Raw genomic sequence first — 27324 nt, 5'->3', positions numbered from 1 at the left:
CCATGCACCACAACTACTGAGCCTGCACTCTGGAGCCCACGAGCCACAACTGCTGAGCCCACGTGCCACAACTACTGAAGCCCGCGCACCTAGAGCCCGTGCTCCACAACAAGAGGAGCCACCGCAATGAGAAGCCCGTGCAGCACAATGAAGAGTAGCCCCCCGACTCACAGCAACTAGAGAAAGCCTGTGCGCAGCAACGAAGACCCAATGTGGCCAAAAATTAAATAAATAAATAAATAAATTTTTTTAAAAAAGTATCTTAAATAAAAAAAGAAAAAGAAATTTACCCTAGGATGTCCTCATCCTCACATTTAAAATTTTTGTTTATAAGGAGAGTGTAGAGACTTCGTCAGATGTGATGGTGGAAGCCAGAACTTCATGTTTACAGCATTCCCCTCCTCCGTGGGCCTTGGAACTTTATCATAAAAGGAATGCCAGAATTCCCTGGCTCTCCAGTGGTTAGGACTCTGCACTCTCACTGCCAAGGGCCCGGGTTCAATCCCTGGTCAGGGAACTAAGATCCCTCAAGCTGTGGGCACGGCTGAAAAGAATAATAATAATAAATAAAAAGAAAAAGAAATAAAAAGGAACGCCATTCGTCTGCCACGGGGCATTAGTGAACTTCTGGGGGCTACTATTGGTTTACTGGTAATGTTGCCCTAAGTACTTGCAAATCATGGCATTGATCATCTGTCCCCAAGTTTTGTGAGAGACAAGTAATAAAGTGTAAATAGTGAAGCTCATCTACGTATGCTTTATGTTTTCAGTCCCTGCCTCATTTTTTCAACTTTTTGCCTTCTTTATCTTCCCTCTGCTGGATCTGTTGATGAACTCAGCCTTTAGACCAGGGCTCACCTCAGTGCCTGCATCAGTTATGAAAGGATCAGGCAGGGTATTGGTGGAATTAATGTCACCACTGGGTGGTACTTGAATGTAATCATGTGACTAACCAGTGCACTAATTTTCATGTTGGGGATAAGCTCTGGTTGCCTATCAGCTGCCATCTTCCAAATTACCCTGTTCATTCATGTTCGTAACCTGTAAAGTTGGCCTCCTATTCCTTTTCCTTCCCTAAGTTTGCCCCAACACCTAGGAGTGGGGACTCAATCCCCTGCCTGCTTCTCCTAAGCTTCCTTCCTCAAGAGCTTTGGTCCCGACTTGAGACCTGATGGCAATGGGTGAGCCTTTTGGAACTTGAGCGTTATTGCTGAGATTCTATCCTGTTATCCCCCATCCCACCCTACCGTCCTCTTCCTCTGACTACCATGCCTTAACTGTCCTTGAGCTGGCAGGTCCTTCGTATGTCTGTACCATCTAGTCAACTCATTCATTTTGCACACCCTCAGTTTTCCCTCTTTTTTCTCTACCACATGGACTCCCAGGGTGCTACCTGGTCCTAGCCTGGTTTTCTTGTGCCATGGGAACCCTCATACTTTTCCCTTTTGCAAATCAGGATGACATTCACCTTCTTCCTTTTCTTTGAGCAGATTTCTTATTCTCTGTGGATTCTCAAAGATCTCAAAAAGAGTTTTCAACTCAGAACTCTTTTATTTAGTAAGACATAATTTATTCTAGCCACAAGATTTACACTTACTTTCTGTAGCAGCTAGCTGTATTCTTTACAGTCTGTTCTGACTCTGATTCCTGCATCCCCAAAAGCAAAATAAGAATTGGGCTATTTTAACAGGATGTAGTGGAGAGAAACTTAGAAGGCTCTGGATTGGAATCCTTACTCCCCTATGTACTCTAAGTATATTTTAGGAGCTAAGAATATGAGCTGTGGGATAAGAAGAAACTGCATTCAAACCCTGGCTTTTCTGCTTACTTGCAATGTGACTTTCAGCAAGTTAATACACTTGCTACCAAGCACGAGTTTCCTCATTCATGACATGGGGATAACAGAATAAGTGAGATACTGTTCAGTAAAATAAGATATACCCCCAAACTGACAACTGTTAAATCTTCTTAATTGAATTGGCACTATGGATACAAACACAGGCTCCCTGCTTTCAGTCTTAAACAGGTACTGAAAACTTGGGCAGATAATTGACTATTCTGAGCCTCAGTGTTTTCTTCTGTAAAATGACAATAACAGTTGTCTTTCTTATAAGTTACAAAAAAATAGGCTGTTATGATGATAAAATAATATGACTTGTATAAATGTCTGCTGGTAGCATATATGGGGCCTAATAGTTGCTCATTAAATATCAATTCCTCTTTTCACATCCTCATATTATATTACCTGTCCACATTGGTAGGATGTCTTACTTTTCTTGATTCCAATATTAGTTTTAAAACTTCCACCTTTTGAAACAAAAATTTAAAATTTATGTGAAACTTACAATAAAAATTTTGCAAAGAAAGCTTGAATGAATGCAGAAATATAATGTAATCCTAGGTGGGAAGACTTGCCATCATAAAAATGCCCATAGACTCTCCAAATTAATCTGTACATTTAGTGCAATTCTAATTAAAATTTCAGTAGTTTCTCTATTTGAAAATTTCAGAGTTCATGAAATAAAAAGTTTTTGAAAAAGAAAATAGTGATACTTTATGAGACATTAAAACATACTGTAAAGGTACATTAATTAAAACAGCATGGTATGGGTACAGGAGACTGGAACATAGTAGAGGCTTGGGTGGAAAACACCCTTTTTACTATGCTATAAAACTCATAAAAAATATATGAATAAATAGATAAGATAGATACCTACCTACATACATATATATTAAATTGGTATAATGCTCTGAGGAGGAGATCTGATAGAATTCTATTGACTCAGATTGTGACTGAGCAATTCCATGAGAAGTAGATGTGTACACCAAGCAATATGTACAAGGATATTGAATGTATCATTGTTAATGATTATTAGAAAATTGGAAACAATTTAAAAGTTCTTCAGTAGGGGTTGGTTGAATAAACTGTGGACATTCATTTAATGAAATATTCGTCAGTCTATAAAAAGAATGAGATAGAGCTACACATGATCTGTTTTTAAGTGAAACATGCACGTTATGGAACAGTATGATATTTTGAACCTGAGTCTTATTTTAGGGAAAAGGAATGTTTGTCTCTGCACTAAAAATTTTGGAAGGAGATATACCACGTTTTTATTAATTGTCTGGTGGGGTGTAAGATTATGTGTGATGATCTTTACTTTCTAATTTCTATTTTTTGCATTTAAAAAATAGTGAACGTGTATGTTATAATCAATAAGAATAGTCAAAATATTTCAATTACAGCTACATTCTCATTTTGTTGCCTTGCATTTTTTGTAAAACTCAGCTGATTCTGTGCATTAATCTTCCTAAGACTATTTTTTATAAGACTATGCCATTCTTTTATACTTAACATTTTTTTGTATTTCCTTCCTTTTATCATTTGTGCATGTCCTTTTAAAGTCTGAAGCTCGGTGGCAAGCTTCCTTTGTTGCCTCAAGGGCCTCTTTCAATACCTCTCGCTTTAATTCCTCAGTAGGAAGCAATATAGATTAGAGGTTAAGTGTATAGACTGGTTTGGATTCAGACTCTACCATTTTTTAGTGCATGACCTTGGGCAAGTTATATAACTGCTGTATGCCTCAGTTTCCTCATCTGGAAAGTAGATGCAAAATATCCATTATATGATAGTAATTATGTTGTAAGGCTCTTGTGCAAATTTAATAAGTGTATACATATGTAAGCACTAAGAACAATTCCTGCTAATAGTAACTGTTCAGTAAATGTTACACTGCTGCTGTCACTACTATTTTTATTAGGATCAGTTCTTGTTTTTAAAACTTTCTTTACCATTATTTTCTAGAACAGCCCCAATCCAGGAAGTTACATGATGTTAGTCTGTCATGTCTTACCGAACATGTTATCAATTTTTTGAAATCTAACTTTTACCATTCTAAACAATCAAAAAACCCTTTGGACTCTGCTTATATGGTTCTTCGTGGGCTGTTGGGATTTTAAAAGATGTTAAATATGGTCTCTTGTTCTTGAATTCTCATCAGTTCCACTTCACCAACTGATTTCTTCCAATCAGTGTTAGAAGTAAATGTTTAATTAGCGCCAGGAGCATGTACTTTTTAGTGTGTAAGAACCAGGGAAAGCGCATTCAAATCTTTACAGAGGCCAGACAAGTGATACATTATGAAGTAGTCTGGGTGTAACAGAAAGGAGTTGATCAGTGGTGACCTAGAGAGCTTGGACCCTGCTGCCAATCTGTTCCTGTTAACTCTTGGCTGATTGCTAAGTGGGCCAAGTGTTGCTAGATTCTTCTGATTTTTTTAAGAGAACCTGGAAATCTAGATTTTTGTATGGGCCAGTCAAAATCGTCAGTGACTTGTACCTTTGAAGGGTTTGCTCTTTTTTCTTTCAGAATGGACTAGTTTGTTTAAATTTTGTAGTAATTTTTGTTAAATCTAGATTTACATAACCTTTAGCATTTCTTATGTACTTAATCTAAGTCTTTACATAAGGAAGCTGTCAGAGACTTATCAAAGATTGATTAAATAGTGCCCTTGTGTCCATAGTAATGTTGATTTTAGACTTAGGTAACTTAGCTATAAGTGTGTTGGCTTGCCTAGGCTTTGGAAACAACCTTGTCTATTCCCAGTAAAGATAATTTTCATCTGCATTAGGGTGGTTGGGAAAATGGTTTCTTTATGACACTTACCTCACCCAAGACCAAAAATGAATTGCCAAACCTTGAATTATGTCACTGGGTGAATTGTCGTGGTAAGAGTTTAGTAGCATATCTCTAAAGACTGCTTTCAACCACTCTGCAAGTCTGAAAAGTAGTCAGTGGTTGCTAAGAGATGTACTATTCAAGTATCTCCATAAACATATGTACTGCTGGAGACGGCTAGTTAGTAATTTTTACTTCACATTTGTGGTTGTATTTAGCTGAAAGGTACTGTAATTATCATGCAAATTATGCAAATCATCCAGCCTGTCCTTAAAAGTGACCTTTTGTTATTGTGTTTTAAAAACTGAAGACAAATTGGACATGACACAAAACCAACCCATGAAAAAATGTTAGGTTCTTAACTGAAATAAAATTCACGAGGCCTTGAATCTCAGCTCTAATACAAAGAACTATTTTCCAAACAAGTTCCTTGAATATGTCAAAATGCTTACATTTCTCTCTCAGAGTCTATAGCAAATAAAACTTTAGAGAGTTTATTTCTACCAGGAATTTTATCAGGTAGACATTACCAGTTAACAATAAATTGCCCCATCCCATCCTGTCCAACCTATAACTCAAAAACCTTAAAAAAGGGCTGTACTGTTCTGACTTCTGCATCCAGAGCCAGCTTGGTAGGCAAGCAGCTCGTGCAGGGGCGGAGGGCCCTGTGCTTAGAAGGACCTTGTTCATGGTTTAATGCTTTGCTGTTGCTGTCTTGAAATTCTTAGTATTTTTTGAACAAGGAGCAGTACTTTTTCGTTTTGCGCTGGGCCCACAAATTATGTAGCTAGTCCCTGCCTGTATCCCACTAAGTGCATCATTATGTACCATAACAACTCTTTCTTGAAATGCTGACCAAATTAAAATTTTAAATCGCAGTGTTTTCTTGAATCGGTTGGAATAAATGCTTGAGGGAGAATAGAATGGACTTCTCTACTTTGTAGGAAAAATGCTGAAATTAGGAGAGAAATAAAAGCCTGCGACTTGGCAGTTGTTCATGTTTGTATGACTGACACCTTTGAAATTTTTATACTGAGTTATAGAGGTCCTGAAGTCAGAATTGCTAGAAGCTTATAATGTGCAACCTTTTGATCCCTTGTCCATGCTGTGCTTGCTCAGTGGTTGCCCACAGGTCAGTTCATTTCATATGTCGGTCCTCTTTTTTTTTTTTTTGGTACGCCGGCCTCTCACTGTGGTGGCCTCTCCTGTTGCGGAGTACAGGCTCCGGACGCGCAGGCTCAGCAGCCATGGCTCACGGGCCCAGCTGCTCCACGGCATGTGGGATCTTCCCGGACCGGGACACGAACCCGTGTCCCCTGCATCGGCAGGCGGACTCTCAACCATTGCGCCACCAGGGAAGCCCCTGTTGGTCCTCTTGAGTTGTTATGATTCATGGGAGTCAGGCTGCTGCTGGCTCTTCTTTCTTGGTTCTGGGCTATTTTCTCCAGGTGCTTTATTACTTGATCGAGGTGAAGGTATTAGGAAGGTAATTTTTTTTCACCTAGCAGAGTAGCTTAAGTGAAAAACAAAGCCAGACATGTAGAGATCTGATTTTAGTTTGGTTTAAAACATTGAGAATACTAATTTCATTGATTATTTACTCTTTCTTTACATGAAATAGTGCTGGGCAGTTGCTTCTTTATGTAGAAGAGGATAATGGGGCTTTTTGTTTCAAGTCTTTTGCTCGTATGGTTTATAAAGAAAAATAGCAAGCCCTGCCTGATCCTTCCCCAACCCAGAGTCTCATTCCCTATAGGTAACCACATTTAAGTCTTCTAGCTGTTTCCTCATATGTATCTCCATACTTCTAAATAGCACTCTTACTGCCGTTTATTGATTTTTTTCATCTGTTCCTACTATAAGCCATTACATGTCTCCCTCTATATCTCCCTCCTTTATGTCTTTCCAATGCAGTTATGTCACAAAATTTAATTCAATCCAATTGTAGTGTTTGCATGAGTATGAATGTATATATGTTGTTCAGAGCCAAGGCACACATTATGCTATAATTACATTTCTTTTCTTGTAGGGCTTTTTTTTTTTTAACCCCTAGAATTAGTAGTTGCCTTATTTTTCACTTTCTTGCTTTCTTATGTAGTCATCATTAGTTCATCCCTTAGTTCTCTGAGAGCACCATACAACTCTTCCCAGTCTGGCCCACGCTGATAACTAGTCTTTTTTATTTTTCTCTTGGAGGCCTTTTTTCTGGAGCTGCAGTCATCCTGCTCTAGTTACCACTGGTTGCTTTCTCTAGGCTGTATCTGCAGTGGCCATCCTGGGACTTACCTTTTCTGGACCATGTCTTTATTTCCTTGGTTTCCTCTCTTTCGTTTTGGTGGGATACATACTCTAAGTGCTTCCTAAGAAAGCATGAATGGGATGTAAATTTTTTGAGCCCTGCTTCTCTGAAAATGGCTTTATTCTACCCACATACTTGATTGATGTTTTGGCTAGGTTTGGATTTCTAGGTTGGAGCCCATCCTCCCTCAGCAGTTTTAAGGAATTGCTCTATTGTCTTCTAGCTTTCAGTGTTGGTGTTGAGAAGGCCTGTGCCAGCTGAATTCCTTATCCTTTATAGTGACCTGTTTTCTCTGTAAGCTTTTGTGATCTACTCTTTGTCCACAATGTCCGGAAACTTCAGAGTGTTGTGCTTTGTTGTGAGTCTTTGTTCATTTATTGTGCAGAGGACATAATGGCCCTCATCTATATTGAAACTCATGTACTCATGTCCTTTTTTCCTGGAAAATTACATTGAATTATTTCTCAGATAATTTCCTTCTCTTTATTTTCTCTGTTTTTCTGTCTCTGTACCCATTTAAAATGTCTGTTAGTCATGTGTTGGACCTTTTGGATTGATCCTTTAGTTTTCTTATCTTCTTTCTTCTGTTACAATCTTCATCGTTTGGTTATACTTTCAGCATAGATTTGCTCATTTTACTGCGCCAGTCCTTCTGAAACTTTTATTTCTGTTACATCTTGAATTTCCAAAAGCTCTATTTTATTTTCTGAATATTCATCTGTAATAGCATTCTGATTTTGTTTCAAGTATCTAGTAGATTTGTTTATTTCTGGGGATGTTATAGGTTCTTTTTTTGCAGTTTTTTTCTGCTCCTGCGCTATGGCTATTTCCTCTGAGTTCTTTATGATGGTTTGTTTTGGTCTCTATCTTTTATGTTAGAGTGTTTGGTGATCTTTGACAATATTCATAGTTATATGTTAGTCCAAAAAAAGCCTCCTAGAACCTGTGTCTGTGAGTGTGAGTGTGTGTGTATGTGTGTGTGTGTACGCATAAGTGGGAGACACTTGGCACATTAGGCAGATGCCTTGCCGTTTCATTGAGAAACTTTCAAATATTAGTATATTGCAGGTGTTTTCCTCTTGAGGCTGTCAGTTTCCCCCAAAAGGGACCGTCTAATCTCCTGCCTCAGTCAGAATTGAGAGCTTAGTCGGGGAAGGGCCTGGCAAAGGTCATGTTCTTCAGCATGCAGAATTTTATTAAATCCCATTATTTTCAATAACTGTTTTACTTTAGCTATATCTGATGTCCCCAAGACTAGAGACTTACTCATTTATTCCCTCCAGTCCTTGATTTTAAATCTTCAGTACACTGCATGCATGGGACAGAGGATCTGGGAGGTCTTGTTACTCTTTCTCCAAGCTTTCAATCAGTTCTCCTGCTTTTAGCTCCTCACACCCTTGACATCAAATATATCTGGTGCCTTCAATTCTTACGCCTTTTAAGGGTTCTCTGGTGTGAATTGGCTTGCTTCTTGTTGGTGTCCCTCCCTGCTGGCAGAATGGAAGAACATTTAGCAGAGTGGAGAAAGAGGAAACCTAAGATAGTTACCCCTTGCCATCTACTTTCCATCTTTGAGAGATGTGCAAATTTGTCTAATCTGCTCTCCAATCCTCTCTGCCCCATGGATTTTTTTCCATTTTTATTCTTTTTACGCTCACTTCAGGGAGTGTTCAAGAGGAGAGAGGTTCAATCCCCCAAGTCTAACTGAAAGACCCTAACTACCTTTTCATTTTGCCCTTTTAATTTCACTGTAGATTTATTATGAGGTTCAGGGGAGGTTCTTTGGCTAAATCACTAGGCAGTTCATCTCTGATTGTTAGCTTCAGGAAGGCTGATTTTGTAAACTAGGAGACAGCATGTTGACAGGTCTGTCTTTGCTCTGTAATCACCCTGGAAACTCCAGCTTCGCTTCTTTGACAACAAGTTGCCTGTTACATTGTAGGGGGAGCATAGTCTACCTAGGCATTTACAGATACTGGATTATATTTTTCATTGCTTTTTTTTTGTGGGGAGTGTTTGAAGTGTATATATGACTAAGCACACAAATATTACTTTGTTTTGGAAATTAGAGCTTATCCCACTCTCTCCTCTTTTTGGGCCTATGCACTGTTTTACCTTTTCTTTTGTCTCATACATCATGAAATCATCAAGAGTGTGTTCTGTAGAGCAGCAGAAAAGTAGTTTATCTACTGCAATTCATCTTTCTCAAAGAACATAGAATATATAATATTTATGGCTTTAAAACTCACTCAGGTTAGGTGCCTGGTAATACATTTTCTTTGAGGGCCTAATGGAAACATTAGTTAAATAATTTTTGTTTAATTATTATGTGTTCATTAAACTCTTAAAGATTAACAGTACATAAGCATGGTTGATTCAAGTTTTGCTAAAAGTACACCCCCTCAAACCTTTTCCTAGTTAGTTGCAAATTACTCATTAAGCCCTTTTACGACACTTGAAAATAGAAACCAACTAAAAAAATAGAACTCAAAGGTTAATTATTTCTATTAACAAGTAATGGAATGAGTAGGTTAGAAATCTTCTGTCATTTTATGCAGGCATTAGGTAAGAGATACTGAGCCGGTGGGGCCTTTTTTGCCCATAGCGTTCACATCTTTCTTTCTTAGACCGTTTCTTGTTGAAATGTGTACTTGACTTGCTCATTGTTTTCCTGTGGACTCCAAGTTTGTTCGTGTGTATGTGCACGCGTGCATGCGCGCAGCAAAGAGGACAATCCCTGGTGCGTGCAGAGATTGACTGGTTGATTGATTGCATGACAAAGTAGGCAGAGAGATGGCAGGTATTTTAACCACATCTTCTGTTTAGATAGGCTGCTGGTGAAGGTATGTGTTATTGAATCTGCCCTGAACACTTCCTTCATCTCTAACTCCTAATTTCTTCATGGATGTCACTTCCTATAGCAGCCTTCCCTGATCACTCCACTTCTCCCAAATAGAGTAGATGTGTCTGCTATGTATTTATATAGTATCCTGAGCCACTTACCATGCTGCTTATTTCCCTGTATGCCTCATTGCGTTAGGCTCTGTAAAAGCAGTGTTGCTCATCATTGTATCCCTGACACCTTGCCCAGTGACTGGCGACATACTCATTTGAAATATGCATTTTTTGAATGGATGCATGACATTGTACAGTCAAAAATTTTGTCTGTCTCACTGCCCAGTTTTGAAGACTATTCTTCAGTTTGTGCTTTCTGCCATTATGTAAAGGGATTTTTTTTTTTTGTCTGTAACTCTGTCTTTTGTTCAAAGAAAAGCACCAAAGTAGATGATTAATTTGATTACTGCCCACTGAGTTCTTCTGCTGTCGGTCTCAGCCTCAGTGTTAATCACCTGAAATCATGCTTTAGTCTGTCTTGATAGCTTTTTTTGGTAATTAGGGTAGTCTCTTCATTTGGATGCTATCTATATGCTCTTGAAATGTTTTGCTATGAAGTCAACATTAGAACTATGAGTTTTGTTTTATTGCAGTGGTAATGAAGGTATGAAGAACTCAGTAAAATTCAAACCAGTCTCCAAGTTTGTTCTTCAGCTAGAGGAATCTGCCCACTATTGTTTAAAAAAAAAAAATAGCAGCCTTATTGAGATATAATTCATATACCATCAAATTCAGCCTTTTAAAGTTTACAATTTGATGTTTTTTAATATATTCCACAGAGTTGTGTAACCATCACTGTTATATAATTGCAGAACACTTTTTATCATTTCCCAAAGACACACCATACTCATTAGCAGTCACTCCTCATTCTGCTTTCTGTCTCTATGGATTTGCCTATTCTGGATATTTCCTATAAATGTAATCATACAATATGTGGCCTTTTTGTGTCTGGCTTCTTTCGCCTGACATGATGTTTGAGAGGTTCATCCATGTGGTAACATATTTTTGTACTTCATTCCTTTTTATGGCTGAATAATATTCCACTGCAAGCACACTTTGCAGCAGTTGATGGGCATTTGGGTTATTTCCACTTTTTGGCTATTATGAATCATGCTGCAGTGAACATTCATGTACAAGTTTTTGTGTTGACATATGTTTTCAATTCTGATAAGATGTGATCTTATCAGGATTCAGTTATTGCCTTTAGATTACAAATGATTGGGAACTTAAAAATAATGTTACTCATGTGTAACATGCATATGGAAATCGTAAGTGTTTACCTCAGTGGTGAACACACCCATGGAATAAGAGCCAGGATCTAGAAAGAGAACATTGCCAGTATTGTTGGGAACTCTGATGTTTGCTTTGATGTGGGTTATCTAAATTTACTTGAATGCTCTGGCAGAGCTGAAAGCTTAACTATATGTTTGGAACATAAGCTCAGTAGATGGCTTATTGTATAGAATTGCGGTGATTGAGGTAATGGACTCCAGGGTCTCAACTGCTTGGGTTCAAATCCCAGCTCTACTGCTTGAGACCATGGGCAAGTTACTTAGCATCTCTGTGCCCCAATTTCCTCTTCTGAAAAATGGGAGTAAGACTACCTCATAGGGAGTATTAATATAAGTAGATTGCTTAGAAAATTGCTTGATGATCACACTAAGTTCTGTATATGTGTTCCTATTATTATGATGATTGTTATGATTTTTATTATTGTGTATATCTTCTCTAGAGTATAAGCTACCCTTGTCTGACTTATTTATCACTGTATTCCCAAAGACTAGCACTGTGCCTGGCACATAATAGATTTTCAATAGTTTTTTGAGGAAGGAAGGAAGGAGGGAGGGAGGGAGAAAGGAAGGGAGGGAGGGAGGGAGGGAGAAAGGAAGGAAGGAAGGGATTTTAAATAATGAGTGGCAGAATTCCTAAATCCTTTTCTGAAACTGCTTTTGACAGCTACACTGTCTTTTATTTACAACAGCTTTTGGAGCTGTTTGACAGCGAAGACCCACGGGAACGGGACTACTTAAAAACAGTCTTACACAGAATTTATGGCAAGTTTCTTGGTCTTAGAGCATTTATCCGAAAACAGATTAACAATATTTTTCTAAGGTAAGTGGAGGGTGGGGGGAGAAGGAGAAGCAAAGTTGGTGGTTTTATAGAAGTATTAAGTAAACCTCAAATATTTGACCATAGTGTACTGACTTTTTTTCTTTTTCTTTTTCTTTTTCTTTTTCTTTTTCTTTTTCTTTTTCTTTTTCTTTTTCTTTTCTCTCCTCTCCTCCCCTCCCCTCCCCTCTTCTTTTCTCTCTCTTTTTAGGTTTGTTTATGAAACAGAACACTTCAATGGTGTAGCTGAACTGCTGGAAATATTAGGAAGGTAAGCACATTTTTATCTAATTGCTAATCTCAGGTGAATGTCGTTGTGACAGGTTCAGGTGGCACAGGGAAATGCTACCCCAAATCCCTTGCTTGTATGTACATCGGATCTCATCTGTGCTTATAGCATGTTTCCCAGCTGACTCTACAAGACACAGTTTTGTGTTTCCCTTGTTCCATAATTATGAATTGCTATTTTTTTGGAATGACTGAAAGAGCTAACAGTTATTCTTTATTCATCTAATTGCAGTCAGGCCAGTTACTCCAAAACATCTTATTCTTGTCAGTGTCGTTTCTAGGCTACCTCTCCTCTGCCATAATTTTTGAAAGTAAGTTTATAATAAGTTAGAAAGATTGCCATTTTCAAAAGGTCCATGTACCCAGGTGAAGTTCTCGAACAGCTGCTGCCTGGAGTAGTGGAATGAATTGGAAAGAGACAGCTGTTGTGTGGGTTTCTACACACAAGAGAGCTAATGTAACTGGACGATGTGATTACTTAGTCTCTCCTCCTAATATGAGGAGAGAGGGAAGGTGGAGTCACACGGTTCTCTCTGGGACTTCCCATAGTTGGGCTCTTTACCCAGGGGTATTCTTGGCCTGGGCCAGTTTCAGGAACGGGAAGGAATGATGTCTGGAAATGGAAAGGGTCATCAGTGAGCAAGGCAGGCGATTATTTGGGGAAGGAAAAATAAAGAGTTGTTGAAACAAAAGCTTTTGGGAACTATCCACCTAGGTGTAAGAGCTCAGGAGCCTTTGCTGGGAGATCAGAAGCAAATTTCCTTCGTTTAAATGTCCTTCCTACTTAAAGATATTCTTTAAAGCAACTAAGAAGTCTTGAATGCCACTGGGGTGGGTTTTGGGTTGTTCTGGATTAAACATAAACTGATTAAGATTTAACCTAATCTCAAAAGAACAGTGTCTCAATTTAGCTTGTTGTGGTAACATTGCTAATTCATGTCTCTTTTCTTTTTCCTAGTATTATCAATGGCTTTGCTTTACCTCTTAAGGCAGAACACAAACAGTTTCTGGTGAAAGTGTTGATCCCTTTACACACTGTCAGGAGCTTATCACTCTTCCATGCCCAGGTAGAATTTTGTACAACTACTTTTGGAAGCCAAATAAAGTTTGTAAACCCAGTGTTTCGTTGATATTGTTATTTACTTAATTTACACAAACAAAACGCTTGTTAAAGTTTAAAATATTCCCCAAGGCAAATAAAAATGTGTATATATTTTCCTATGTATAGGAGTGTCATGGGAATATTTTTCAAGTGGGAGGAGCATTTGTTTAATCATATCATTTTACAGAGAGAACTTAGATACTTGCCCAAGTTCACACAATTATATACTGAACAGGTTGCATATAATAAAATGTAATGGGCTTTTCAGATTTGTACCTTTGGACATGTGTAATCATTTTGGGATGTTCTTGAATCTTTTAGCTCATCCTCATTTTGCATTAGTCTATCCTTGCCCTTTGCCCCGTCTTCTAGTTCATTCACCATTTCTTTCTCACTTGCTATATACAAATAACACTCTCACAAGTAAACAAATCAATCAGTATTTTCACTTACTTTTATTTTTAGCCTCCATTACTTTAAAAAGCGTACCCTGTCTAGTCCCCACTCTAATTTTCCTGCTAACACTGCCTTGCATGGTAAGCATGTCACTAGGAGGTAGATAAATGATCTAGTGGCATTTTAATTTTACCAGTTCAAACCTCTGACGCCCTCCTCCTTGCAATGGGAATGTTTTGAGTTTGCGTAAAAACGTAACACATTTTTCAGAGTGATGTTCCTCTTTAAATGTGAAATGCTGTGTTTTGAGGCAAAATTAGTCCATATGCTTCTAATTTAGAACACCATCAAAATGTTGTTTCGCAAGAGTGGATTTCTTGTCCAAGAATCTCTACGAGCCCTTTTGCAGATCTTGTCTCTAGTTTTTGAAATAGGATATCACACTTCATGATCATTTACAAATTCTTACCTTGATGAGTTAGCATCAGATGTAGAACTCTTCGTGTTTGTCCAGGGCTCTACCTGTGGCAGGTACAACCTTTTATCTTTCCATGAAGCTGCTTCAGTTTGCGCGTGCCATTTCATGCCACCAGCAATGTTTTTAGTAAGTGCCTGCTTCTCATATAGGACTCTTCTGGAACCACAGTAAAACCCAATACTGTTGATGTTCCAGCAAAGAGAAAAGAAGCCCATGAGATGTAGCTCAAACTGTATGTAGATGAGATACTTTCAGAATATACTGGATGTGCTGTTTCACCTCTGCTTTTCATTAGCTGAATATTTCATGTCCCAATATTCTTTTTAAAAAAACTTCCCTGGAGCCTTGTTAGTGTCAATCTTTGGCTTGAAAAAGTAGCTTCATATTTTGCTTTATATATATATTATTTTAAAAATGAATTGAATGTGAAGTTATTAAAACCAGACTCTGGAAACTTTTTAGGGCTTTTTAATAATACATCTTTGAGCCCTGAGTATATAGAATTTCCAGTTTTGTCTTTTGTCTGTTTGTTTCTCCAGCTGGCATATTGCATAGTACAGTTTCTGGAGAAAGATCCTTCACTCACAGAACCAGTAAGTATTTTTTCCATAATTTCGAAAAACTTCAGAAAGACTACTTTTCATGGCGTATATAAGAAAATTAAATGCAATTTGTATTTCTCCTTTTCATTTTAGGTTATTAGGGGATTAATGAAATTTTGGCCCAAAACATGTAGTCAAAAAGAGGTAAGTGCTCAATGTCAGTGTGTTAATAGCTTACTAGAGCACTGAGATAATAAGCATGTATAAAAATGCATTATCTCCTCTAATCCTCATTGTAACTCAGCAAGGCAGGACTGTAAATACTCTCATTTTACTAGTTATGAAACTGCTATTTAGAGGTTAAGTAGCCTGCCTGGGTATGCTAAGTACAGGTGATTAGGCCACAACCTGCCTCCCTGATTCGTGAACCCTGGGCTTTTACCCTGGGCTGCTCAGCCCTGGGTAAGCCCAAGGCAGACTGCAGCCATGTATCCAACTGTCTAGCTCTACTGATGTCCCCTTCCTAGTGACCACCGACAAAATATGAAGGTTCTGCTGTCACTGTTGATAGATGCTACAGCAAACTGCCCCAATACCTACTTTAAAGCATCATGTAGGTGGGATCTTACTATGTACAATCTTAAAATATATTACAGACGTTTAGTTTCAGCTGTTCACAAGTGGCCCTGGAAATCTCTGATCTACAATCATTTGTACTTTTGCCAAGACCTAAGTGAGCCTGTGCTGTGTGAGGTTTCTGTGGAGGAAGTGAGGCTCTTAGCTTCGTGGTGAGCCTAGCTGGGCACCAGATCTGCACCCACTTTTCGGAAAGGTTAGAAACCATGTGGAAAATGGCCCAGAAACAAAGGTCAGCTGTTAGTTTTTCGTTTGGAGAGTATTTTGGAAGAACTTCAGAACGTTTCTTAACAAATGGCAAGGCTCGACTGTATTTTGCTTTGAACAGAAACACCCTCCTTCTCAAATCAGCTACAATTCTCCAAAACCCTACTTTACACATTTTCAGAAAATCATCTAATTTCTTAATACCTGTTAGGTAAGATTAAACTATGCATTGCTACCCAGATGCATCTCAAGATATGAAAACGTCACGTTTCTTACTTTAATTGCAGGCTTAATTTTTTTTCTAGGCAGTTATTTCTTCATACCTAAATACGAAAGTGGTTTTTATTTCTCTGTCAGTTTTCCATTATATTGAAAACGAGTGACCCTACTGTTGATTTGACTCCATTTTGTGATCTAAAAGCTCTGGTTTTGGAGGCAGATGGTACTGAGGTCACAAGAGTCATTGTGCTCTGTAGCGAGTCAGTGTGTTCATATGTACATGTGTGTAAGTGTGGAGATTGGGTCCGTGTGTGCTGAGGGGTTTAAAGTGGCATGTGTGTGTGGCTGAACCTCCTCATTTGTGTCTCTCTGACTTTGTGTTCTGTGAACTGGTGTCTCTTAGAGGAGCGCCTAGCACATAGCAGGGGCTGTAAGTGTTTGGCAAATATTTGCACGTGCTGCCGCCGTGAGCTTTGTCCGTCGTGCCGGAGGGCCAGTTGCCCACTGTTTTAAAAATATGGAGGAGGGGAGGAGAGCCCCAAAGGGATAGTCCGTTTCCCAGGGCCCTGCTGCAGTGTGTAAGTACCCCTCATTCTGTATAATAGATGTAGTACATAGAGTATTTTTTCCAAAGTAAATAGAATTACATTTCCAATGCCGTAGGGAATTTGTTCTTCACAAGTACTCTCTGGTGAATTCCTTGTGAGATGAACATCTAACATAAGTTAAACCCTGATTTGTTTTGTTCATGTTTGGTTTTATATATAAATTTTCATTATATTAAAACTGTGCAAAACCCTCATTAATCCTCATTGTCCATATGGATTTTTTAATCAAGCACCTGACACTTTGTGTTTTGCATGTACTTCCAGGTCATGTTCCTTGGGGAGCTGGAAGAAATATTGGATGTGATTGAACCTTCACAATTTGTTAAAATCCAAGAACCTTTGTTTAAACAAATTGCCAAGTGTGTCTCTAGCCCCCATTTTCAGGTTAGTAATAAGAGGGCATGAGCCAGAGTGGCTTATACAACATGTATTATTTTGGTAAAGTTTCATTGGTATTGAAAGAAATGTAGTGGACACTAACTACCTGTTGTTTTTATTGGCTGTTTTTTCACACGATAACAATACTTTTGGTAATCACCACCTTCATCTTGAACACTTGCTACGTGACAGCCACTGTGATGGTGCTTTCTGTCCAGTAACTTGAATTCTCATGACCACTCTGCAAGGAGGGCATTATTACATCTTTACAGATGTAAACACTGACCCTCAAAGTGGTAAAATAACATGTCTCAAGTAAAAGGGCTGAATAAGTGGTGGACTGGTAGGGCTTCTATAGTGTGTAAGAGAGAATGCTGAATAAAGCTTAAAAGAAAAAGAGAATGCTGATATTCTATACTGTGCTAGATGTTTTACATACATTACTCCTAAACTTCAAATTATCCTCTGAGGCGTCCCCCCCACTTTCTAGATGAGAAAAATGAGGCTCAGAGAATGATTTGCTCAAGTTCCCCAGTTAATAGGGAGTGGGGAGTCACATAGGCGTCGCTTCTGGTGAAAGCCCGTGCCCTTCCTGTGGCACCACTCTGCCTCCTTGTGGCCGCTCTGGGAGAGCACAGGGAGGGTGAGCCTGGACAACCCTTTTCTCGACTGGGGACATTTTAGCAGTGCTGTGGGACCCACGCTGGAGAGAAGAAGGTGATCTTGGGTGAAACACGTTAGGTTTTATACTTTGGCTGTCTCACCAAAGGTCCAAGTCACAGACCTAGAGAAATGACTCTTTATATACTGCCTGTTGATTTGAAGAGACTGTTTGGATTGTATTTGGCAGCACAGAACCCCATTGCTAACATGGGGGACTTGATGGTGTACTTTTCTCTGAGCTGTCATTATCCTGCATAGTTAGAGACACTGGCTGTAGTTGTTGTTTTAATTTTTGACCTAAAGATGTCTTAGTATGTCAAGTCAGTGATCTTATGACAACTTTGCCGTTGTACCACAAAGCCAAAAAACAAACAAAAAAAGAGTAGAAACCATTATATGAACCATTACCTTCAGATGATATGACATGTCTAGATTTTTTTAAGAATGCGGGACACTATGTAGATGTTTTACATATTACACATGGCCTGTGGTGCTCAAATATCTGGATTGTTTACCTTATTTTTCAGTTTTTATCATGTGTTTGTGGTAATGGAGGGCAAAGAGCAGGACTCTCTTTTCAAATGAGTACCACCAGGGAGCCTTAAATGAAGCTCAGAAACTTAGAAAGGAGACAGAGTGTCATAATTAGCTAGGGCTGTGTCTTAGGGCTACTCTAACAAAATACCACAGACTGTGGTGGCTTATAAACAACAAATTTTTTCTCACAGTCCTGGAGGCTGGCAGTCTGAGATCAGGGTGGCAGCACAGTTGGGTGAGGGCTCTCTTCTGGGTCGCAGACTTCTTGCTGTATCCTCACGTGGTGGAAGGGGCTAGGGAGCCCTTGGGAGCCTCTTTTAAAAGGCACCAATCCCATCGTCTTTGGAGGTTAGGATCTCAACATAGGAGTTTTGGGGGGACACAGACTTTCAGACTGCAGCAGGCTTCCATAACAAAACACCCCACACCGTGTGGCTTAAACAACAGGAATTGCTTTCTCATAGCTCTGTAGGCTGGAAGTCTGAGATCCGCGTGCCAGCGTGGTATGCTTCTGTGAGGGCTCTTTCTGGCTTGCACATCTTCTCACTGTGTCCTCACATGGCCTTTCCCTCCTGCATGCTTGAGGAAAGAGAAGGAAATCTCTCTGCCTCCCCGTATAAGGCCACCAAGCCTATCGTATTAGGGCCCCACCCATATGACCTCATTTAACCTTAATTAACTCCTGTCTCCAAATGCACTCACACTAGGGGTTAGGGCTTCAGCCTTTGGATTTCCTGCAGGAGAGGGAGATGGGGATGAAGGTAGGGGGGTGGGGACACAGTTCAGTCCATAGCAGAAGGAAAAAGAATTTTAAATTCCTAGACAGCAGTGAAACTGAGAACAAAAGAAAGAAGGAGAGTTAAAGAAGTTCTTTGTTCATTCATTGAGTGTTCATTGGTTCAACCAGCAAACATGTATCGAGTGTCACTCTGTGTAGTCAGATGCCGCTCACTACTTGCCCAGGTGTGGCATTGAGGTTAGAAGGCTCTGAGCTAGAGACAATGCACTGTGTGTGTGTGTGTGTGTGTGTGCGCGGGAAGACAGTGGGTCCCAGGAAAGTAGTGGTTCTGTCCTGCTGTCAGACATGCTAATTTTCACTTTGCGTAAACAGTGCCTTTCCTCTTTAAAGGGCTTTGCTGGATACTGACTTTCTGTAAGTGATTTTACATATTGATACATAGATACATAGAGCTTAGGATACTTATTAGCATTAAGTAGCAGGTAAATATTAGACTCATAGTTGGATATAGGAAAGGCCTAGGTCTCTCTGCCTTTACTAGCATCCTCTCGTGGTCTCTTTAAAAATTTCTCCTATGGGCTGTTTTCAGAACAGCCTCATCCCCATTCCTCCTCTTCACCCTGCCCTTTTCTTGCCTTGTGCTCTACCTGCCTCAGCCACATGGATGCTTCATGTTTCTAGCCACGTTGTCCATGTTGGTGCGTCTGCCCCCCTTTCCTGTAATTCCTTTGGCCTGGAATGCCCTTTGCTTCTTTCCTTCATCCTTCAAAGCCCAGCTTCGATGCTATGGCCTATGGTACATTTCTGCCACTCTTCCTCTCCCCCGAGTCATCTGGATTGTTCTTTCTGCTCTTTCCTCTGTCACTTTATTTCTAGATCTGATACAGCATCTATCACAATTCATGTTGGATTGGGGATCGTGGAACCCCCTTTCCCTACCAGCACACGAGCTCCATAGGGATAATAGAGTGAAGCGGTTAAGCAGGGACTTAGGAGTCTGTCACTTGCTAGCCATGTGACCTTGAGGCTATGGCTTATCTCCTCTGAGCCTCAGTTTCCTCAGTTGCAAAATAGAAATAATGGTACCTACTCTGTGTGTTGGTTGTGAGGATTAAATGAGAAAATATGTGAGTGAAACACTTACCACAGTGCCTGGCATATAGTAAACATTCAATAATAGTGAATTATTTTCTTTGTACTCTCAGTGTCTAGTGCCTTAGGAGACCCAGGATTTTTTTGTGAACCAAATTGAATAATGGAAATGGAAAGGTTCTAATTTCTCAGAATCTGTTGGTGGGCACAGGTTGTACCATTTTATTAAATTAAATGATTACATTTAAGTTAACTTTAAATTCATTTAATTAAAACATAATTTCTTAATCTGTACGAATAAAAGAAGCTGCTCTTTTTTCCCTTTCCCCATATAACTACTCTTTTTAGAGGTTTTTAGATTTTCTTTTTTTTTTTTTGAGACTTTGGTTTATTGGAATTATTATTGTTATTTTAGATTACTTTTTAGATTTTTTTTTTGAGGCCTTCCTCTGAATTCAGAGAGTCAGTTGATAAATGTGGCAGTCAGAAAAAAGGGGTCTGAGATAGCAAGCGAATGTACGTACAGCCAGTATCCCTGAGTCCTAAACTGAGTGACTTCCTCCTGGCTTACCCAGTTCAAAGGAAGGGACCAGAAATGAACTCTGGAAAGAGTCTGGGCACTAGACTTACATCCCAGTTTATCATTGACTAGCAGTGTGACTGTGGCCAGGTTCCCAATCTCTCTGAACCTCAGTGCCCTCTTCTGTACAGTGGTTCCCACTCCTTGGATGGTGGTAAGGATGACACATTCTGCCTGCAGGGTGGGCACAGTGCCTGCCCATAGGAGGTGCTTAGCAAATGAGCCTGCTCTGCAGGGATGGGCAGCTGTGTTTTCTTCAGCAGCTCCTGACTGAAGGCCAGCCACGCTCTGTGCCTTGTGGTTGATCTACAGTGTGCGGGATGAAAGAGGTGAGCCAGCCAGGAAGGGGATTAGAGTGATGGGGAAAACAGTGTAGCATATAGAAGTAGGGTGAGGGTGTCTGGAGCTTGCGACCTGTGTAGGGAAAATGTGGAATCAGTTGAAATGGGCATTGTTAAAGGAGACTATAAATAAGTAGGTAGGAAAACTTCTTTTTCTTCCCCAAATTGATGAACCGCTTTGGAACTTTCTGAAAGATTTTAAACCCACAAAAATGTAAAGTGTGATTAGTATTTAATTTTATACTTGATTGAATGATATTAAGGTAGTCTTAAAATACTTTTGTTTGAAGAGATTATAATTTTGTTTTAGCTTTGTCTTTCTCTCTCTCTTAACATTTTATTTTTCTTTTCTCAAAGGTGGCGGAAAGGGCACTCTATTATTGGAATAATGAATACATCATGAGTTTGATAGAAGAAAACTCTAATGTCATCCTTCCCATCATGTTTTCCAGTCTTTATAGGATTTCAAAAGAACATTGGAATCCGTAGGTTTTCACAGTTTTCCCCCTTCTTCCCTCCCCCCTCCCTCCATCCCTCCTTCCCTCCTTCTCTCTCTCTCCCCCCTCCTTTGGCCTCTCTTCCTCCCTCCTTCTCTTTTGCTTAATAAAATGTCTTGTATGTATGCTATGTATGTGTCAGATGTTGTGCTTGATGCTGAAGATAGATATGTGAAAAGATAAAATCCCTACATTTTAGAAATTCACTGACTGCTTGGGGAGACCCACAAATAAGCAGATATTTTATAAAACAGTGTTTTAAGTGCTGTTATATTCAGATATCTGTTTACTTGAGGGCTTCTTGACCTGTCTGTGAATGTAGCTGAGGTATTTTGGGGATGCTCTGGATCAAGAGGAGAAGTTTGTGGATATTGATAGGGTGATGATCCTCAAGCTGAATCTTAAAAGAATTTGGCAGATGGATGGGATGGAGAAGTCCATTCAGATAGTGGGTCTACCCATCACATAAAAAAGGCACAAAAAGGTAAGAAGCACCTGTCATGTTCTGAGACCTGTGAATTTGGGAGGGCTGAAGCACAAGGTCATTTGGGGAGGTTGCTGGAAGATAGGGTTAGAAAGTGGAGTGGTGCCCAGTGAGTCTTCACCAAGTGGATGATAAGGAAACACTAAAGAGTTGTAAGAAGGGAAGTGCTCTGAACTGATTTGCATTTTAACAAGATCCATTTCTTAAAAACCAGTTCAGTCACTTTATGGGTTCTCTAGGGGGAAAAACATTTTTAAATGTTCAAAGAGGAGTTTATCATCTAGTCTTATGAAAGTTAAAGCATTCTGTATTTGAAGAGCTTTACATATTTCTCTGTGGAATAGAAAGAAAGTTTAATGTGGCATTAAAAATTAGAGATAATTTAGTATATTCGTAGTATGTTTGTCTAAAAGTTCTACATACAACTATAAAATTCCATATTTCTTACTTTTCACATTTGTCAAATTTTATGACTAAAACTTATAAAAATAAAGAGCTAGCAAACAAATCTCATTATGTAGATAGCCTCTTGAGAACCTAGAGAGTGGTTCTAGCAAGTGTCTGTAACTGCTCAGTAGATTGTGTTTGGCTGTCCTCCATCACTGCCCATCCTATTTGAGAAGGTCCTTCCCCATAAGTTTCCCTTTTAATGGGCACAGGGTAGAAGCAACACAGCAAGTCCACTTTCTTATAAATGTTTTAGAAACATCAAACCCAGGGTTTATTATATGGCCTAACTTTTACCAATGCCTTTTTCAATGGTATTTGAAACACACTAAAGGGAAGTAATGTCGTGTAGTTTTGCAAAGGGCGGTGTTATTTAGACTTTAGTCTGAAGATACCAAGCCCGTCATGGCAGAGTCCTCACATTGCCAAGAGCTTGTTCTTCCACTTGATAAGCATAGGCAGCCGTTTGGCTCTTTAGCTGTTTAGTATTCCACAGCTAGTAGCAGCCATCACCAGCTTGCCAGTTACCTTACCAGCCTGTGTATTGGGTCAGCAAGGGGACTAAGGAGTGGATGGACTGATGCAAATCCCAACTAGAGACATAACTCGTATTAAACTGCCCAGTTTACAGAGGCTTGGTGTCATCTTTGAATATGAATTATAGATATATAAAATTTGTTACCATGGGAACAGCCTTTGATTTTGATGAATTATGTATATTATCACTTTAAAAATAAAATTCTATGCAAATTCAGGTCTCGAAGGTTGGTCCTACCACAGGTGCTCATTTTTAGGGTGATTTTTATACTTGCCTTTATATTAAATGAAATTAACAAGTGCCCACAGGCAAGTCTATTCTGGGTACCCATAATTAGGAGGGCAAAACTAGATTTTGTTTTTCTAATCCTGCCAACCCCTCAGAAAGATATCTTACCTAAAGAATGTAGCTCTCTTGTTGTGGAAATGAATTGTAGGTCGCTTCTAGTTGTTCCAACTAAAAAGGGATGGAGACTGCAGTGTGAGGAGCTCATTCAGATAAAGGCTGTACATCCGCTTTCTTCATTCAGCATCCCATTATGTAGGACTAACCAATACGTTCCCTTCTCTCTGTGCTTCCAGGGCTATCGTGGCATTAGTGTACAATGTGTTGAAGGCGTTTATGGAAATGAACAGCACCATGTTTGATGAGCTGACAGCCACATACAAGTCAGATCGTCAGCGGTAACTTTTTAAAGCTTTTTTGTCAGCCGTGCATAATACTACTGAGTTCTTTTTTTGCTCTTTGCCGAAGTTGCCTAATTGTACCTGAAATCCTAAGCAGCAAATTTTATTTATTTCCATATTCCTTTTAGCATGCTCATTAGCTGTGACTTTATTAGTCTGCCACTGGGTAACAAAGTGTCATTTTGAAAGGGGCTGCTTTCCTTCTTCCCTTCCATAATGTTTCTCTTCTGCCTCAGGATTAGGAGCCTGGCACATAACTGGTATTTCAGGTCCACTTAAGGGGACCATCAGGTAGTTTGCCGTCTGGAGTCACTCCCATTCTGAACTAGAATGGGGCTGATTTGTACTTGACTCCAGCAGCAGGAGAGATGAGGCACCATTTTTGTTTAGCGCTTTGGCCCAGAACTTACTTTCTATACTAGAACCCAACAAATTCCTTATGATTTAGAGAGCAATGAAAAGAACAAGGAGGTAAAGTGTATTATACAGATCTTGAAATGTTTAAGATCAAAGGGGAGCAGAAACCAGTTGAACTCTTTATAGTAAATGCTCTGGTTTAGTAAGCCTTTCTTGAGTTCATTTACATGATTCTTCAAATTTGTTATTTCCTGTTCAATGTGTTCACTTTCCAAAAGATGTTGTCTTAGTCCGTTTGGGCTGCTATGACAAAAGACCACATTATGGGTATTTTATGGGTAGCTTATAAAGAACAAAAATGTATTGCTCACAGTTCTGGAGTCTAGAAGTCCAAGAGCATGGCACCAGCATGGTTGGATGAGGGACCTCTTTCTGGTTCATAGCTGGTCTCACTATGTCTTCACATGGTGGAAGGGACGAGGGATCTCTGTGGGGTCTCTTTTATAAGAGCACTAATCCCATCCATGAGGGCTCCACCCTCATGACCTAATCACTTCCCCAAAGCCCCACATACTAATACCGTCACCTCTGTGGGTTAGGATTTCAGCATATGAATTTGGGGGGCACACAGATATTCAGACCCTGGCTTGATATACTTGGAGAGATTGAGGAAATTCTGGAGAGCTTGTTAGTAGTTGAGCCTCTGGGTTGGCTTTTCTCATCCAGAAGAAAATGTCAGCTTTGTGTATATCATAAAACCACGGACCTTCAAAGATCCCAGAGTTTTCATACTCAAGACCTGGCTAAACCTCCTGAGCAAAACTATCTGTGGTTCCCTTGCGTCTTTGCCCAATTTTTAATGTGTTACTTGAATTTTAGATAAAAAGAGCAATGAAAGGAAAGATTTGGTGGCAGGGACAAAGGACCTTCACAGTGATTTTTTTTTTTTTAATTACCATGATGCAGTATAGAAAAGCGACTTAATTTTGGAATATGGCAAGTGTTTAATGGTAGAGAGAAGAGACTGAGATTTTTTATTATGCCACATTGAAATAAATACCAGTTATTGGATATGTTGTACCATACCTAAAGAACTTTGAATTTACATGCAGTATTTATAGTTGCTGCAAATCATTAAATTTATAGTAAGCCTCCATGTTCCAAACTTAAATTAAAATCTTTAAAAAAATGTTATTTAAGTAAAGGAGATACAGGACACATTTTTATACTGTGACATATAATTAAGGAGTCCATTGTACATAATATCCTTTCTTTTATGGTAAGTAAAAACCCATTTTTATTATCCTAGTTGAGTAAGGATTAAATCTGTAGAATTCCATTAAGACTATTAAAGACCTTATTTCTAAAATATTCAAATTGATTGAATTAAATTCATTCATTTCTGTTGAATTTCAGAACTGTTTTCTGATCATTTATCATTTAAACTAAATAGAAAAAATAAGAATGAACCAGGGGGACCAGGAGTAGACACTATGAAGCTGATTCTGATAATCTGGTATATTAAAGCGACTTACAGTGAGTGGACTTTCTTAATGACAGAAGGGTTTTTTTAAAGCCAGGGTAATATTTTGTCAAGTGTGCAATAGAAGGTTGTACTGAATAGTTGGAAATACTGGTTTTTCCATGGATGTGGGAAGAGAAAAAGAGACTAAAGAGATTTATTTGGTACTGTTAGACAAGAAATGAAAGGAGGATTTCACTTCCGGAAGGCAAGAAGTAACTAACTGTTTCAGTTCAGATCAAAATTTTTTAAGTATTACAAATCTGAAAACAGGTGGGTGGAGTAAGTAACACTGATAGATATTGATACATATGCCAACATTAGTGCTCTGTGAAATTGAAATTGGAAGAGAGTTTGACATTGTCCCTAGTATGACAACTTGGTGGAGTTTTAAATTGCCACCTACAGGGAGAGAGAAAAGTGGGAAAGAATGGGGGTGACAGAAGCTATCTCAGAAATATTTAGGATTTTTGAAGATAAAGTTGTCAGTGTAAAAGATGTATGATAACTCAACAAGAAGTTCATCTGGAAGAAAAGCCCCACAGGATAGACTGCGATGATTGCCATGCAACTCTTGATCAAAGACTTGTGAAATGCTTCAGTAACAAGATGAGTATTTTAATCATGTCAGCACTTAATTTAGACTGCAGATTAGGGCAGTAAGAACCTAACATATGTTTAAGCTGTTTTTTAGTTGGATAAGGTCTCTTAGCCCTTGCTTAACATCTTCTTCCTCCTCCAAATAGGAAGATCAATATGCATTGAAACTCAGCAGGATCTGTAGAATTTACTTTTAAATCAGTGTTCTGTGATAACATTTATTTAGACCTAATATTATCCCCAGACTGTACTGAGAAACCAAAAGTGATAATTTACCAAACAGCTTGCTTTACAGTTAAGAATCTAGTATCCATAATGGTTGGAGAATGATCTAATCTTGCCCTTGTTACCCTATAAATAAAAATTTTCAGGATCAAAATTACCAAATAGGTAATTGTTTGAAAAACTATTACACTCACTGAAATTCATATTGTGCAGATTGTATTTGAGCTGGTTGGAACTAGTTGTAGTAAACAAGGCTTAAATGACCGAAATAATAATTATAAAATGATAATATTAATTACCATATTACATAATTAGATGTTCCCTCAATACTCTAGTGGAATGAGGTTATAAAATTCCTTAGATATTTCTAGAGACATTTTGGTGGGGGGGATGAAGATTAATTTCTGTTGCTGTAGATATCAATATGACTTTGAAAAAATTGGTGACAATAAAAAATATGAGGCAATGGAATTATATACACATTTCACTTAACCTATGTGGATTTCCTTCCCTGAGTACATATTGTACTGTAGTGAAGTACAAAATTCTTACTAAGTGAAGTTAAATTCTTACCAAGTGAAGTTGCACAAGGACCATAATCTGCCATGCCTGGGGTGGCAGAGCCCCTGTTTTCAGGATTTATCTGAATTTATGGATTCACAAATGTTATCTGGGTCTGCTGTTTACTGGTTCATCACAACATGAAGAAACTAGGGACAGTGTAGTGAATTATTTTTAATAAATATGAAATTATTTAATGTATAGTATAGCCATGTATTCCTGGTTTGTGTACTTACGACTTCATTGATGTTAAAGTTAACATTCTTTATTTTATAAAAATGTGGTAATCTAAAAATGTCCTTGGCAAAATAAAATTTGTTTACCCTATCTATCTATCTATCTATCTATTTATTTATTTTTGGCTGTGTTGGGTCTTCATTGCTGCGCACAGGCTTTCTCTAGTTGCGGTGAGTGGGGGCTGCTCTTCGTTGAGGCGCGCAGGCTTCTCATTGTGGTGACTTCTCTTGTTGCCGAGCACGGGCTCTAGGCACACAGGCTTCAGCAGTTGTGGCTCGCAGGCTGTAGAGCGCAGGCTCGGTAGTTGTGGCGCTCGGGTTTAGTTGCTCCACGGCATGTGGGATCTTCCCGGACCAGGGATCGAACCTGTGTCCCCTGCATTG

At 39.0% G+C, this 27324-nt stretch overlaps 1 protein-coding gene across 3 annotated transcripts in view; it reads left to right on the top strand.

Annotated features, from left to right (window-relative positions):
* Nucleotides 1-27324, top strand: part of PPP2R5E (protein phosphatase 2 regulatory subunit B'epsilon) — a 161238-nt gene that overhangs the window by 128030 nt on the left and 5884 nt on the right. For 2 of the 3 annotated variants that reach the window (XM_024134440.3, XM_024134439.3), the window contains exons 6-13: nt 11854-11984; nt 12193-12252; nt 13228-13336; nt 14785-14838; nt 14941-14991; nt 16722-16841; nt 21145-21272; nt 23335-23436. In XM_024134440.3, the coding sequence (XP_023990208.1) occupies nt 11854-11984; nt 12193-12252; nt 13228-13336; nt 14785-14838; nt 14941-14991; nt 16722-16841; nt 21145-21272; nt 23335-23436 (755 nt within the window). The remainder of the gene's footprint in view (nt 1-11853; nt 11985-12192; nt 12253-13227; nt 13337-14784; nt 14839-14940; nt 14992-16721; nt 16842-21144; nt 21273-23334; nt 23437-27324) is intronic. The other variant, XM_028495979.2, reaches the window with a different exon arrangement.

The sequence above is a fragment of the Physeter macrocephalus genome, chromosome 11 (assembly GCF_002837175.3).
Source record: "Physeter macrocephalus isolate SW-GA chromosome 11, ASM283717v5, whole genome shotgun sequence".
Classification (NCBI taxonomy): domain Eukaryota; kingdom Metazoa; phylum Chordata; class Mammalia; order Artiodactyla; family Physeteridae; genus Physeter; species Physeter macrocephalus.
Note: the sequence above shows the minus strand (reverse complement) of the source record. Positions and strands in the feature narration are given on the sequence as shown.